The sequence below is a fragment of the Sinocyclocheilus grahami genome, unplaced genomic scaffold (assembly GCF_001515645.1).
Source record: "Sinocyclocheilus grahami isolate Dianchi unplaced genomic scaffold, SAMN03320097.WGS_v1.1 scaffold219.1, whole genome shotgun sequence".
NCBI classification, from domain to species: domain Eukaryota; kingdom Metazoa; phylum Chordata; class Actinopteri; order Cypriniformes; family Cyprinidae; genus Sinocyclocheilus; species Sinocyclocheilus grahami.
The window spans coordinates 604,846-620,641 of record NW_015505398.1 but is presented as its reverse complement, the minus strand read 5'-3'; the positions used below and the strand labels follow the sequence as shown (position 1 = coordinate 620,641).

General features: G+C 40.8%; 1 protein-coding gene across 1 annotated transcript in view; it reads right to left on the bottom strand.

The window, feature by feature from the left end:
- Positions 1 to 15,796, bottom strand: part of LOC107596444 (N-acetyl-beta-glucosaminyl-glycoprotein 4-beta-N-acetylgalactosaminyltransferase 1-like) — an 80,608-nt gene that overhangs the window by 31,719 nt on the left and 33,093 nt on the right. The window contains exon 3 of the mRNA XM_016287187.1: positions 7,977 to 8,075. Coding sequence (XP_016142673.1) covers positions 7,977 to 8,075 — 99 coding nt within the window. The remainder of the gene's footprint in view (positions 1 to 7,976; positions 8,076 to 15,796) is intronic.

Sequence of the window (15,796 nt, the reverse complement as noted above, 5' to 3'; positions counted from 1 at the left end):
CTGTTTATTAATATTTATAAAGCACAAACTGCCTTATTCCACATGACCATATTTTAGATCCCTTTATCCTACCCAATACCTAAACCTAGCATCTAATTTACTAACTATTATTAAGCAGCAAATTAGGGGTTTATTGAGGGAAAACTCTTAGTTAACAGTGAAAATGTGTTCCCTAATCTAAAGTGTTACCATTTTTTTTTCTTATCAATTTTGTAGGGTTAGGGTTACATCTAATGTTGTTAAATTACATCTAATCCATCTAATGTTGCTAAATTAATGTTTATTGCATTATTTTAATATCATATGTGTTACCATGATGGTGTTTAGTATTTGTATGTATGACACTGTGCACCTACTATATATGTGACTATAGACCACAAAACCAGGCATAAGGGCTAATTTTTATAAATTAAGATTTATACATAATCTGAAAGCTGAACAAATAATGATGTTATTGATGTCAATTATAATGATGCATGCTTTCCGTTGATGTATGGTTTGTTAGGATAGGACAATATTTGACCGAGATACAACTATTTGAAAATCTGGAATCTGAGGGTGCAAAAAAATCTAAATATTGAAAAAAGTCGCCTTAAAAGTTGTCCAAATGAAGTTCTTAGCAATGCATATTACCAATTAGAAATTACGTTTTGATATATTTATGGTAGGAAATTTACAAAATATCTTCATGGAACATGATCTTTACTTAATATCCTAATGATTTTTGGCATAAAAGAAAAATCGATAATTTTTATCCATACACTGTATTGTTGGCTATTACTACAAATATACCCGTGCCACTTATGACTGGTTTTGTGCTCCAGGGTCACATATTAGTATCAGCTTGTGGAAGAGCTGCTTATGATGAGCTTTGATTTACTTTCTCATCACCACCTGATTTGTGTGGTTATCAGTGTATTACAATGGTACAAAACAGATATTAGTTCTTCAATATATTGGTATAATAACATTATAGCAGTAAATGAAATATGCATTTTTTTTTACTGCAAATTTAACTTAAATCTGTAAAATCTAAAATGTTGCTACCATATTTTTACGGTAAAGTTCTGAAAACCCCAGCTGCCGATATTTTACTGCAAATGTCACAATTTTTTTTTTGTGTATTAATAACAATATTTAATTGATTGTCTATCCATTACAAAGTGTTGATCCATTATTTAAACCAATGCAATTCCTCTACTTTTTCTTTTTTGCATTTATCCTCTGCTCTAGCTCATTTCCTTATCTAGGTTCGAATAAACCTGGGCTGCGTTTTTCAAAAGCATCATGAGCTAAATTGATCATAGAGGTGGCAATGGTTCTATGATCAACTTCGGCTTATCATGCTTTTGGGAAATGCAGCCTTGGTATTGTATACTACAAATACTTATTTGGTCAAGGAAGAATATCTCCACATTGCCCATTTGCTGTAAATGTATACTATATTTTTTTGTAATTGTTGAACTACGGAGTGTACTACGTGAACAAAATAACATTGACCACGGGTGATAAAAAACTGTGGTAACAATTTTCATTGATGCAATTTAAAAAGGGTTTTCTATCATGCAATTCAAGGTTTAATGCTACCATAAAACCATAAGCCCATAAATGGGATGTCTATTAATAAAGCACAGGTGGCTGAATTAACACTTGATTCAGAGGTGAGAACAGGGCCCCAGGCCTTCACATAGACCCAGATTATGCACAGGACAACAAACATATCTGAAATTGGATCTGTGAATATAAAAATTTTAAGCAAATTTTCTTTTTTGAGAGAACTATTCCTATAACACCAGTTGCAATGTAAACTATATAGTGACCTTATATCAATAATATTTATTAGAAAGTATAATTATCATGTTTTGGCTTTATTTCCTGGATCGCTGGATGTGGCACAACGCTCACAGAGCTTTCAGAGTGATTAAATGTCTATTGGATATGCAGCAATGCTTTCAGAAAACACAAATTGTCAAAACAGGAAAATTGGGCAATGCATTTCCAGCTACTTCATGCTCACGATTTAATGAAGAATTTATGAGTTGGTGCAGCAGTGGTGGGATTTATCAGGAAATATGTAAGCCTGTGCAAATCTTCATGTACCAAATTCTCCACCACCCTTTATCTTTCTATAATGCTCCTGGTGGTGGCGGTGACAGAGACAGGCATTACTCATCATGCAGGTGAGCTCATATTAGATTGCTCTCGCCCCTTCTGTCAGTTGTTTAGGTCTCTCGCTGCACAGCCACGTTTAAATTTAGCCTGTATAATTGCAGCTGGTGTGGATGGTGGGAATGGCTTCCCACCCACTCAGAGTGGGTGGACAGGACGCCACAGAATCTTGGGGATGGTTTCAGCTGTCACGGGCACACTGGGCTGTGCCACTCCATTGCCATGGCACATTCGCACATGGCAAGAGTTCAATCGAGGGAGAAGAGAGAGTACAATGCGGTCACATGTGGTAAGGTGGATTATATGGGCATTATCAAGTGTACTATTTAAATTTTCACATGCTCCGAATATATGAATAACTGTCACCCTGGTTTGTTTTGCACAAGGGGAAACAAGGAGAATGTGACAGCGTCTATATAAAAATGTGCAGTGTAATACAAATGGACTATAAATCATGAAAAAATTGGGATTTGCTACCATAATCCTTTTAGAGGTATGATAAAAATATCTAAATAGTCCCATTGTGTATCAGTAATAGACTTGTCTGTATTTGTTACAATAAGGTGTGTTATAAATATCTGTGAATCTTGTGTTATCAGTCAAAATTAATAGCATTCATCTTCCCTTTATCTCTGAATTTTAAGTAATTCTAAAATACATTCTGTGGTGCATGATAAGAGCATCTTATACGGCAGCATATGGAGTGTGAATGAATGGCCTGAGATCTTTTGTCAGAGTCATCTTACTGCGCTTCGAGCCAAAGCCCTGATGATAGATTTCCCAGCCTGGTTATTCCTACTGGCCATATAATGCATTCAATAACACAGAGAGGGAAGCACATAAATCATCGGATAAAAACAGAGGTTATCTCTGCACTGGGGTATTTTTTTCCTTTGTTGTGAATCATACTGGATAAGTATCTGACAAACAATCGACACATTTCCAATGAGACAGGAGAATGGGACAACACAAGGACTCCAATGTGATGTCTGTGTGCCGTTTGCTATTTCTGGCATTTGGTACTCCCTACATCACATGCCTCTTAAGAGCTTCCGTGCTCCCATTGCTTCCTGGAGGGTTAGCATGCACCTGACACCTCAGCGTCGAACGAGGAGCTCATCTGTCACAGGGCCCAGAGGAAGGGTGCCTCGGGGGCAGCGTGTGGTCAGGGACCCTCTTTGATCATTGTCTCTTCATTATCACACAGTGTCGTGTCTCCTAGCCTGCTACGGCAACGAGGTGGGGAGAGGAGATAAGGATTGTTGGCTTATCGATCGGTGATACTACAGTGGAGTCAGGTTCAGTGTTTTCACAACATTTAGAAAAGAGCTTCACAGCAGCTGGCAACAATATTTAAACTCCTTCATGAACAGCATATCAAAAATGTTGCATAAAGGGACAGTTCCCCCAAAAATGAAAATTAATTAATTACTCACCCGCATGTTGTTCCAAACCTGCAAGACCTTCATTCATCTTCAGAACAGAAGCAACAAAATCAACACAATTACCTCGTTCAAGGGCCAGAACGGTAAGGACATTGTTAAAATAGTCCATGTGACATCAGTGTTTCAACTGTAATTTTAAGAAGCTACGAGAATACTTTTTTTGTGCAAAAAGAAAACAAAAATAATGACTTTATTTAACAATTCTCCTCTTCCTTGTCAGTCTCCACTACACATTTACGAGAGTACCCTGTAGCATGCATGTGATGCTGCTGACGCAGGAGCGGGCATTCTGACGTAGAACCCAGATGCATTGCCCCTTGTTTGCAAGCAGAGGAATGCACACACCTGTGTCGTGGTACTCTCGTGAATAGCAGCGGAGACTGAACCGGAAGAGAAGGCAATTTTTAAATAAAAGTCGTTATTTTTGTTTTCCTTTGCAAAAAAAAGTATTCTCATAGCTTCATAAAATTAAGGTTGACCACTGATGTCAGTGTGTTTTTTTTAATTTTATTAGGCTCAGATTTCATCAAAAATATTTTTATTTGTGTTCTGAAGATGAGTATTTTCAAAAATTTTAATAAGTAAAAATTTGATGTAGGGCCTATGAAAACTAACAAAGGTGAACTTCGAAATGATAAAAAACTGCATCCAGGTGAGTATGATTTATTTGCAACAATGGTGAAGTCTTTACTTTTTTACCTCCTGTTCATCTCCTCCTGCAAGAGCAGGGGGATCGCTCCCTTGAGGACCACACAAGAGAGTTGCTAGATCTGGTGCCCTTTACCCACTTCCCAGACCGCTTGCACTGCGCCTTTTCCATACTAGCCTCAATTACAATGAGTGGTCAAAGGCGCGTCTGCCCATGGAAGGTCCTTGAGGGAGTGTGACTGGTTCACTGCCTCCCTCATTGATGAGGACGCCAGCCCCATTCCAGACCCAGAGCCCAGCCAGCCTTCAGCCATGCACCTACAGAGCACAAGCCAGAGCCTGTCATTAAAAAAAAATGCCAGAGTGATCGCCAGAGGCTACGTTCATCCCAGAGCCAGAGCCCAGCGTGATGTCTGTCCAGGTGTGTGAGCCAGCATCAGGGTTCATGGCCTAGGGCATAAAAAGAAAACAAAAATAATGACTTTATTTAACAATTCTCCTCTTCCTTGTCAGTCTCCACTACACATTTACGAGAGTACCCTGTAGCATGCATGTGATGCTGCTGACGCAGGAGCGGGCATTCTGACGTAGAACCCAGATGCATTGCCCCTTGTTTGCAAGCAGAGGAATGCACACACCTGTGTCGTGGTACTCTCGTGAATAGCAGCGGAGACTGAACCGGAAGAGAAGGCAATTTTTAAATAAAAGTCGTTATTTTTGTTTTCCTTTGCAAAAAAAAGTATTCTCATAGCTTCATAAAATTAAGGTTGACCACTGATGTCAGTGTGTTTTTTTTAATTTTATTAGGCTCAGATTTCATCAAAAATATTTTTATTTGTGTTCTGAAGATGAGTATTTTCAAAAATTTTAATAAGTAAAAATTTGATGTAGGGCCTATGAAAACTAACAAAGGTGAACTTCGAAATGATAAAAAACTGCATCCAGGTGAGTATGATTTATTTGCAACAATGGTGAAGTCTTTACTTTTTTACCTCCTGTTCATCTCCTCCTGCAAGAGCAGGGGGATCGCTCCCTTGAGGACCACACAAGAGAGTTGCTAGATCTGGTGCCCTTTACCCACTTCCCAGACCGCTTGCACTGCGCCTTTTCCATACTAGCCTCAATTACAATGAGTGGTCAAAGGCGCGTCTGCCCATGGAAGGTCCTTGAGGGAGTGTGACTGGTTCACTGCCTCCCTCATTGATGAGGACGCCAGCCCCATTCCAGCCCCAGAGCCCAGCCAGCCTTCAGCCATGCACCTACAGAGCACAAGCCAGAGCCTGTCATTAAAAAAAAATGCCAGAGTGATCGCCAGAGGCTACGTTCATCCCAGAGCCAGAGCCCAGCGTGATGTCTGTCCAGGTGTGTGAGCCAGCATCAGGGTTCATGGCCTAGGGCATATTAGGTTTTTGTCGGTATGGATTGGAGCCCTGCCCACACTCCTGACACTGAGGCGTGTGAAAGAAGTTGGGTCTCAGCTAAATTATTTGAGATGGATGATATAAGGATTCCTGGTCTATTATCTCTGCTGATCCCGTACTGTTCCAAGTTGTCTCACTCTCTGCTGGTTCAGTCCAGTTCCAAATCATTTTCAAGTTCCAAGGTGTCTTCCTTCTTGCTGGTTCAGTCCAGTTTCAAATCTCCTTCATTGTCCAGCACCAATTCACCTTTGTTGTCCAGCAACAAGTCACCTTCATCGCCATTGGCTTTGCCCAGATCTCAAGTCTAAATCATTACGGATGGTCCCGCCCAACCGCCCTCATCCTTGGCCAAAGCCATCCTGTTTCTCGGCCTCGCCTCCGCTGTCTCCCTTCAGCCCCTCAGCTTATCCAGTGGTTCCACCCTGCTGTATGGATCCACCTTGGGCTTCCCAGTCGTCAGCTCCACCTTGGTCTGTGGATCCCTCAGTTGCACCTCAAGCCTCCAAGCCCCAGTCTCCATTGGCTCCACCATGATTTGTCATCCCTCAGGCTCTGCTGAGCTCCCTTGTCACTCTGCCATAGACTTACAAGTCTCCAGCTGTGCCTAAACCTTCCACCCCTCTGACTCTGCCAGGCTCCTCCTTCCCTTTGGTTACAACATTGTCCTCGGTCATACGGACTCGTCCCTGGTCTGCCAAGCCCACATCTCCACCTCAGTCATGCATGCCTGTGGCTCCACCTTGGCCCTCCAGGCCTTACGCATCACCCTGGGTCTACATCTCCTCGACTCCATACGGCTGAGTTCTCATTTGTCACTATGGTTTCTGATTAGTACAAACCTTTTTCTTTGATTATCATTCCCTGAGTATATAAGCCCTCAGTTTCCTCAGTTCAAGGTCATGCATTAACATTGATGGTTTTTGGTGTTCTCTTCAGTAGTTTCAGTTAAGTCTAATGCATCTCATTTTCTTGTGGATTAATACACACACTACTGTGACAACTGTCATTTTTTAAATTAATTGAATGCATCCTTACTAAATTTAAGTACAAAGAAATTGACCCCAAACTTTTTAACAGTAGTGTATATTTTAATAAGAAAAACTATTGCAATAAAACATCACTTTATCATCATTTATCCAAAGCGACTTGCAAATGAGGAACTCCATAAGCACTGAAAGTGGACTGAGAAGAAAAAATATATATTCTAATATGACCTTTTCAAATATTTAACATTGTCTTATTTCACAGGGCTATTTGAATAATTACAAACCAGATAATTAATGTTTTAATGTAGTAAATACTGGAAACACATCAGCTTTTAATATGAAAGTGATTCAATTCTATGTTGTTTATTTAATTTTTTTATATTTTTTGAGAAGGCACTTGTGGCAGTCCTGGATCATGTAGAAAGAAATAACACCTTTAAAGTTCTTAGTAAAACTGTAAGATAGGTACAGTTGAACTAGACATCAGCAATCACCATGAACTGTCCCTGTATAGAGAGGAGCAGATTTGACATCTGAATCACATATTTTTTGTGCCACATCGTTTCAGACGACAACATTTATACTAATTAACAATAATTATATTAATTCATTTTCAAAAATACAAACTTAATCCATTCAAAATCCACTGGCTCAGTTTGAATAGCCATAAGGCTTCTGGTAGGTTCTATGTGAGCTTCTGGCTCAGACGATGCTATTGACTTCAGCTCTCAGTGAGAAATTAACTTAAATTGCAAAAGTCACCTCAAATCCTCTGAGGATTTAAGCTAGAAGTCAAATGCAAAAATATTCGCCTCTTGGTGTGAAAATTCTCATCAGCTTGGTAAGATCTGTTCCTACAATGATCCTCACAGAGAGAGACTGTAATACTACTAATAGTCGTTTGTTAGTGTTAATGTCAGAGTGTTAATTCCTGATATTCAGGTGTTTGTGGGTGTCTAATTCATTTATATCTGGAACAATATAGAAGGGCTAAGCAGAACTGGCTGGTTCATCATCAATACAGCGCCTGTTGTTCTCTCGTCTTTTCGGCCACCTGTTCATGTAATTTTAGCACGATGCCTGGAGGGATGCAGAGCTATGGGAGGATGTGCCTCCCCAAGGAAATCACACACAAAGAGAGAGAGTGAGAGATTCACAGCTAACCTGCACACTGTCAGTGTGGGTTAGATAAAAGCAGTTTTAATATCGGAGAATAGTGAATGTAAACCACCGCACATTATCCTACACATTTCTTCTGTGTAGGAAAATAAAGTGTATGTATCTAACACTATAAAAGCATGTTTTACCTCTGGTTTCCATGGCAACCTAAGGAACTTCTGGGTAAGGAGTCTGCGCATCTCAGCATTGGCACGGCTCTCCTGTGCAGATTCACTGAGCTCTTCCCCCTGAAACAACAGGAACAAGGAGTGCTCAGTGACCCTATAAAGAGATGCCTCACAGACATTTTCATGCAACACTCAGTAGCTGCACTATACTTACTATAATCATACAACCCCAAAATACAGAGTGTTCAATATAGATATTGAAGATATATTAGTCCTTTTATTTACTTAATAATTAAACAACTAAATGACATTAAATTAGAATGAGGTCCAGTTGTGTTTAGCTTTATTTAAGTAACTGTTACACAATTGCTGCTGATGTTAAACATTCAGATACTTCAAACAAACATAAATAGATAGTTAAATTTAAACTTAAACTTTATACTCAAAATGTTTACTCATTGCATAAGTTCCCTTCACTACCATACACTGTTCAGCACAAATATTTTATACACACACACACACGTTCCCCATAGCGACCCCTAGAGGACGCAGTGTCTCGTTCCCTACTCAGGGAACCATGGTTACATAAGTAACCTGAGACGATATACACACACATTCAATGTCTCCTAAATGCAAAATAATGTACCACTTTGCCTTTGTTTTCAAACAAACATAAATAGATAGTTAAATTTAAACTGAAACTTTATACTCAAAATGTTTACTCATTGCATAAGTTCCCTTCACCACCATACACTGTTCAGCACAAATATTTTATACACACACACACACACACATATATATATATATATACACACACATTCAATGTCTCCTAAATGCAAAATAATGTACTACTTTGCCTTTGTTTACTCTACATTTCTTATAAATCTTCACAGAAGGTTCAGCAGGATGTGTGCAGGTTTTTAGTTTTTACTCTCCTATCGGCTGTAATCCCACTCAGTCCTTCTAATCCTGCACATAGAGCTGTGAATGAGTCCCCATCAAAACAATGACTGCAGCACATGAAGAACTACTCTAGACATTACACAAAATGTTTCAATCCAGCTGAGAGCCACTACAAATCACATTTAAAGTGACTGGAAGAGTTCCAGAATGCAATAACAAGCACAAGCTTTCTTCAAAAGCACTGCCTGTGAATTAAACTGTGATATTAAAGGCTGAAAGCAGGAAAAGCACGTAAGCTCTTACTTCTGTCTGTGTCATGTTGAGTGGGTAGGGGTTAATGAATCGCACAACCTACATTGTAAGTTCATGATAACTACAAAAAGGTTTGATGAATTGTTAGAATGGGGATATTTGGACTACCGTACTTCTGAAAAGGCGAACTACATTAGCACACTTTGACGCAAGTTTTGTTTGTGTATGTGTATTAGGGATGGGAAAAAGAAAAAAAGAAAAGTATTCTCGTTCCCTAACGATTCCATAAAAAATTATTTTAGGAGTTGAAAGGAATAAATATTTAGGGAAAAAATTTAATTCCATCACCAGATGAAGAGATAACTTCAATTCTAAATACATTTTAAAAATTTCTTACACAAATATGTTTACATAGATTTTTTGACAACTTTATAGGTGGATTACTGTAAATGCCATCCAATGTAACTGGTCTTACGTCAGCACGTTCTGAACTCGTACATTGTCATACTGGTAATCTTCACACAGAGCAGATTACCGGTAATTTATTGGTAATTTTACAACTTCTCATACCGGTAAATTACCAGAACAAATTTACTGGTATTTTTGAAAAGGTCCAGTTCACACATAACCAGTAATTTACCAGTACTGTATCTGTGAAAGGGGTTATAAAGTGGCACATTCCACAACCTGTCATTTTGGCAGATTGGCTCCAATATAAACTGTTTTTAGACTAATGAGAAAGTTTTGAGTTTTTAAACTTACAGGATGTTTTAATAGTGCAGTGATCTCATATATGTCAAAAGGAATTATGATTTCTCAGTTCATGACCTCTCTAAGCCTCACAGTTAGTTGATATGCGCTTTATTTACTAAAAATAATCTAGTGGTGCTGTATGTTTTTATTCACTCAAAATAACTGACTCATAAGTGTAATTTGTTCTGTATTCGGTCTGCACTGATCACACTGTCTGTTTGGTGCTGTAGACATAACAGAGAATTTTAGTACAGTATTCTGTCTGCATCGGCTTCAAGACAAATTAAAGTCACTTTCAGCTAAAGAAAATAATGAAGACAAGCCTAAAAGCTCATCTATCCCAATTAAGCTACGTGCCCCTGTCATGCAGTCCAGAAGGAAGGCTTCATCCCGGCTAATGGCGTCCAAGCGATCGGCCTCCCTGCTGTTCTGCAAGCCCGGTGCAACCCACTGCTGTCTCAGTGTTTGGTAGATCTGACCTCAACGTAAGACCGAGGGCAGATCTCATAAATAAACGAGCTCTGGATCTCCTCTCCGCTCTCTGACAAGACAGCAATGATAACCAGATGGCTCCCACCAACACCCTGGAAACAGATCCTAGGACTATCAGCAAGGTTAATGAATTCTCCTTATTTACATTAGCAAGGCAGGATGGGGCGAGAAAAGACAAGGCTTATTTATTGTGAGCTGCGACAGACGATATGGGAGGGGGGGCTGGTAATCATCATCATTATTTTGTTTGCTGGGGACTATACACATAGAGATGTGCATCCGCAAGAGACGACGGCTTTCAATTTGCGTTTTCCCTGCCATTAATCAGGGGACACAGACGCAGACGAATCGGAGTATGACAGTAAGAGCATGTCACGAGCGAATAGCTCTACTACAAAAGAGTCCATATGAGGATAACAGGAGGAGGATAGAGACTCAAAGGACAGAAACTGAAGAGAAGGATGGACATATAATTTGGAAAACTTTTTGAAAGCTCCTTTCTAATGTTCTGTGGGTAAACTTTGTCCTACTTGTCGTGACAATTTCTGACAAACCAATGTTTTTTTATTTATTTTTTAAAGTAGAGCAGACAAACTACAAGAGTAGAAAAACTAAAGAAAACACAAGATGACAATGTCTGTAACAAGTGAACAAGACATAAATCAAAGAGTCAAATTTGTAGATATGCTACAATTCAAACGTTTTACATCAGTAAGATTTTTTTAATACTGTCACACCCCTGGACTATTTGTTGTGTTTTCTTTCCCCATATGCTCTATGTGACCTAGTTTATGTCTCCCGTTCATTATGTCATTTGGTTCAGGTGTTTCTAGTTAATTATCTTCATTTGCCAACCTACTTAAGTTGCGTTCTGTTCACTGTTTTCTGTCCGGTCTACTACGTCCCTACGTGTGTCTCCTGCCTGTTCTGTTCTGGATTTACCCTTGTGTGGATTTATTAAAGACTATTTGCATTTATCTTCATCTTCTTCATGCATTTATCTTACCGTAGCATGAGATACGGACTGGACCTAAAAGTGAAAGTAACGTGGCGTGTTTCCCCACGTTTTGTTTTTGTTTATTAAGTTTTCCTTTTGAGTTATTATGGTCGACTCAGAGCCCAGCCTACCACCCCCCTTCTTCGTGGAGCTACAGTTTGAGCCCACCACTGACAGAGAACCAGAGCCCGCCGTGACCGACGAGCCATCGCCTAGGAGAGCGACAGTATTGAGGATCGCCCCGGAGCTAGAGCCTCAGTCGACGTCAGTCCAGGTGAGCGAGCCGGCTGCTAGACGTGCGACGGTGGAAGTGTCAGTAGGGAGTGAGGGTGCAGAGGAATGCCCCGCCCACTGCATCACCGCTAGGGGTGTTCAGAGGATGTTAACATATATGCAGGCATGCCCCCTCTTCTCCCAGCCTTCCTCTGAACTTTCTGCCTGCCCTGAATCATCTGTCTGTCCTGAAACTACTACGGAGGTCGTAACTGAACTGTCTGTTTATATTGAACTGTCTGTCTGCCTGGAATTATCTGTCTGCCCTGAACTGAATCTGTCTGCCTACACTATAGCAACCACGGAGATCGTTCCCCTGTCGCTGGCGCTCACTGTGCTGGAAGTGGCCTTATGGTGTGTGTGGGCAGCACACACCGTCCCTAAGTCTCCTGAGCATCCTGAACTCCTGCCCAGCCTCCCTCTCCCACCACCTGTGTACCAGTCCTCACCATCACCAACGCTGTCTCCTGACAACCCCTCAGCTCACCATCTGTGCGGTGGGATCGCGGTGGGTCTGCCAGTCTCCGCTCGATCGACGAGCCATCGCCTAGGAGAGCGACAGTATTGAGGATCGCCCCGGAGCTAGAGCCTCAGTCGACGCCAGTCCAGGTGAGCGAGCCGGCTGCCAGACTCCACCTCGGCCCTTTGACCCAGCAGCTCCACCATGACTCCTAGCTCCCTCTTCTCCATCTTGGTCCATCAGGCCACCAGCTCCGCCGGGCTCCATCGTCCCTCCGGCTCCGCCTTGGTCTGTCATCGACCGTCCGCTGCCTTGGGTCTCCACTCCTTCGGCTACACCTCGTCCTTTGGGTCTGCCAGTCTCCGCTCGATGATCCCTTGTCTCCGCCTCCAGCCTCTGAGTCCCAGACTCCACCTCGGCCCTTTGACCCAGCAGCTCCACCATGACTCCTAGCTCCCTCTTCTCCATCTTGGTCCATCAGGCCACCAGTTCCGCCGGGCTCCATCGTCCCTCCGGCTCCGCCTTGGTCTGTCATCGACCGTCCGCTGCCTTGGGTCTCCACTCCTTCGGCTACACCTCGTCCTTCCGTCCCTCTGGCTCTGTCAGGCTCCTCCTTCCCTCCGCCTCGGTCGCCGGAGCCATCTGCTCCGCCTTGGCCCTCCGGATCCTCCCCGTCATCCTGGCTCATCGGCTCTCCATCTCCGCCTCAGGCGCCACCAGCACCTGCTCCGCCGCCTCCACCGTGGGCCGCCATCATGGCTGTGTCCTGGGTCCCGCCTGTCTCCCACCTGGCTCCGTCCTCCATTTGATCCGCCCTGGTCCCTTCTGCCTCCAAAATGGCTCCTTCCTCCATCTGATCCACCCTGGTCCCTTCTGTCCCCGTCCTGGCTCTTCCCTCCGTCATCTCCACCCCAGACTCTGTTCGTTGTCCTCCTTCCGGGTGTCCGTCCTCCAGCCGAACCTCCACCTGTATTGTCTGCCTGCCTTCCTGCCAGCCCTTTGCCATCCCCTGTCACCATCCCATATCCACTCCTTTATCCTCGTCCTAAGTCCCCCTCAGTCCATCCGTTTGTTGTTTCTGCAGCGCAAGGTCGCGCCTTCCGGGACGGTGCGAACTGTCACACCCCTGGACTGTGTGACCTAGTTTCTGTCTCCCGTTCATTATGTCATTTGGTTCATGTGTATCTAGTTAATTGTCTTCATTTGCCAACCTACTTAAGTTGTGTTCTGTTCACTGCTTTCTGTCTGGTCTACTACATCCCTACGTGTGTCTCCTGCCTGTTCTGACCTGGATTTACCCCTGCGGGGATTTATTAAAGACTATTTGCATTTATCTTCATCTTCTTCGTGCATTTACCTCACCATAGCATGACAAATACTTTTATTTAGCAATGATACATTAAATTGATCAAAAACAAGAGTAAAGAAATAATGTTCGAAAGTTACAAAATGTTTTTATTTCAAATAAATGCTACTTTTATCTATCAAATAATCCTGAAAAAAACAAGAAATGTTTCTTGAGCACCAAATCAGCATATTACAATGATTTCTGAAGGATCCTGTCACACTGAAGACTGGAGTAATGGATGCTGAAAATTCAGCTTTGCCATTGCAGGAATAAAAAACATTTTAAAATATATGACTTATTTAAAATTGTGATAATATTTCACAATATTTCATATAATAAATTCAGTATTGGTGAGCAAGAGACCCCAAACCTTTGAATGGTAGTGTATACTACGCAGTTACAGTGTGTGTGTGCATTATTAAATAATAATATTAATAAAAAATAAATAAATAAAAAATTATGCAATGTGACCTGATTTTGATTTCAGCTATACAGACGCAACAGTAATTCTAAACTTGAAAATTATGGGTAGTTCATAGTCTTTCTGCTCCACTCCCGATGCCACATGCTTTGAACTCATCTTTTTTATGACAGCTGAAAACAATTCAACGATCACATCTACATACTGCATTTAAAAATGATTTCATAATTTTGTTAAAGTTTAATCTAAAATTAATCAAATGGTTTCACAACAAAATAAAAAATTATATGACATGTTTGTTCAGCACTGTGAAAACCGGTGTAAAACAGTGACATATCCTGATTGTAAAGCAACATAGGGGTTTAGAAAAGCGGGTCTATAAATAAACAGGCACGGCTGCTTTGCCCGTAGTCATGGTGGTGTACAGGGAGTCTGTTCTGATCTCACCTTTTAATGTTATTCCATCTTTCATTTGAACTCTCCTGCAGCCTAGAGGCTTTCACCCCACTCGGCATGCCAATGCATTGATCTGTCCAAATGACACAGATCACTAAAGAGTGACTATAGGATGAGGAAGAAAAACTCTCACCCTCCAGTGGTTTGCATCCTGACAGCTGATATCAGTCTGCTGTTAAATAAAGTGTGTCTCCAGTGGTTACTTTCGCAAGAGCTCCATTTGGTGATGTAAATAACAGAGGAGCAATACGTTAGACATAAACAACAGAAGTGATCTTTCTTCTTGCATTTTTAAATGTCATTTTAGTCAACCGCACAACTTTTTTTTTCACTTTGCTCAAAGTTTTCTTTTTGCTGCTAACACAGTTATGCATGCTATGTTCTCAGAACTGTTTTAACATGAAGATGACAACTTTGCACACTGTCTTCCCAACACAAAAAAAATCAAAAAGAGAACACATCTAAAGAACAAATGCACATGCAGTGTTCACCTATTTGTGCCTCCGTACACACACACAGGTTTGTTTTTGTGAAAAGTGGGGACATCCCATAGGCGTAATGGTTTTTATACTGTACAAACTGTATGTGCGATTTCCCTACACCAACCCTACACCTAAACCTACCCCTCACAGGAAACTTTGTGCTATTTCAGATTTTCAATACACTCCGTTCTGTGTGATTTATATGCATTTTGAAAAGTGGGGACATGGGGTAATGTCCTGAAAAGTCACCTTCTCCTTGTAATACCTATGTCATACCTTTGTCATTATACAAATTTATGTCCTCATTTGTCACAAAAACACGCACGCACACACACACACACACACACACACACAACAAAACACTGACCCTGATCACACAAATCAACCTGCCAGTCTTCAGATACTAGAGGAAAAGCAGACTCACTGTAGCACTAGAACTCTTTGAATGATCTGAGTACAGCTCTGCAAAATCTCACAGCAGGATAGTGCTCTTTCAAAACTAACCCGAGAGACTTACAACTTACAAGCTCTTGTAGGATGTTTGATCTAAAAATACTAATATATTTTTATAGATTGACTTGATGCCTGAATTTGACGAAAATGTCAATTTTTTTTGTAATTTTCATTGAAAAACGATGTCAAACTTCTATAGTAAAAACTTGTTATTGGATCAACAGTAAGTAACCGTACCATGTACAATTCACAAAATATATTCAACTTATAATGGAAAAATATAACTTTACTGTAATACTACAGCATATAATTTATGGTTTTCAGAATTAAAAAGCACTATTATTGTATATTGAAATGTATATTGTATTCATTAAGACAGTGCTTTTACAGTAAAACATACGTAATTAAAACATTTGTACAAAAAAAAAAAAAATTTGTCACCTTCCCAGAAGGATCATTTTTCATTATATTTTATTTACTTTATACTTTATTATACTAATTGATACTATTTTTATTTAACAAGTAATTGTTTACTTTTTTTGTTGTTATCA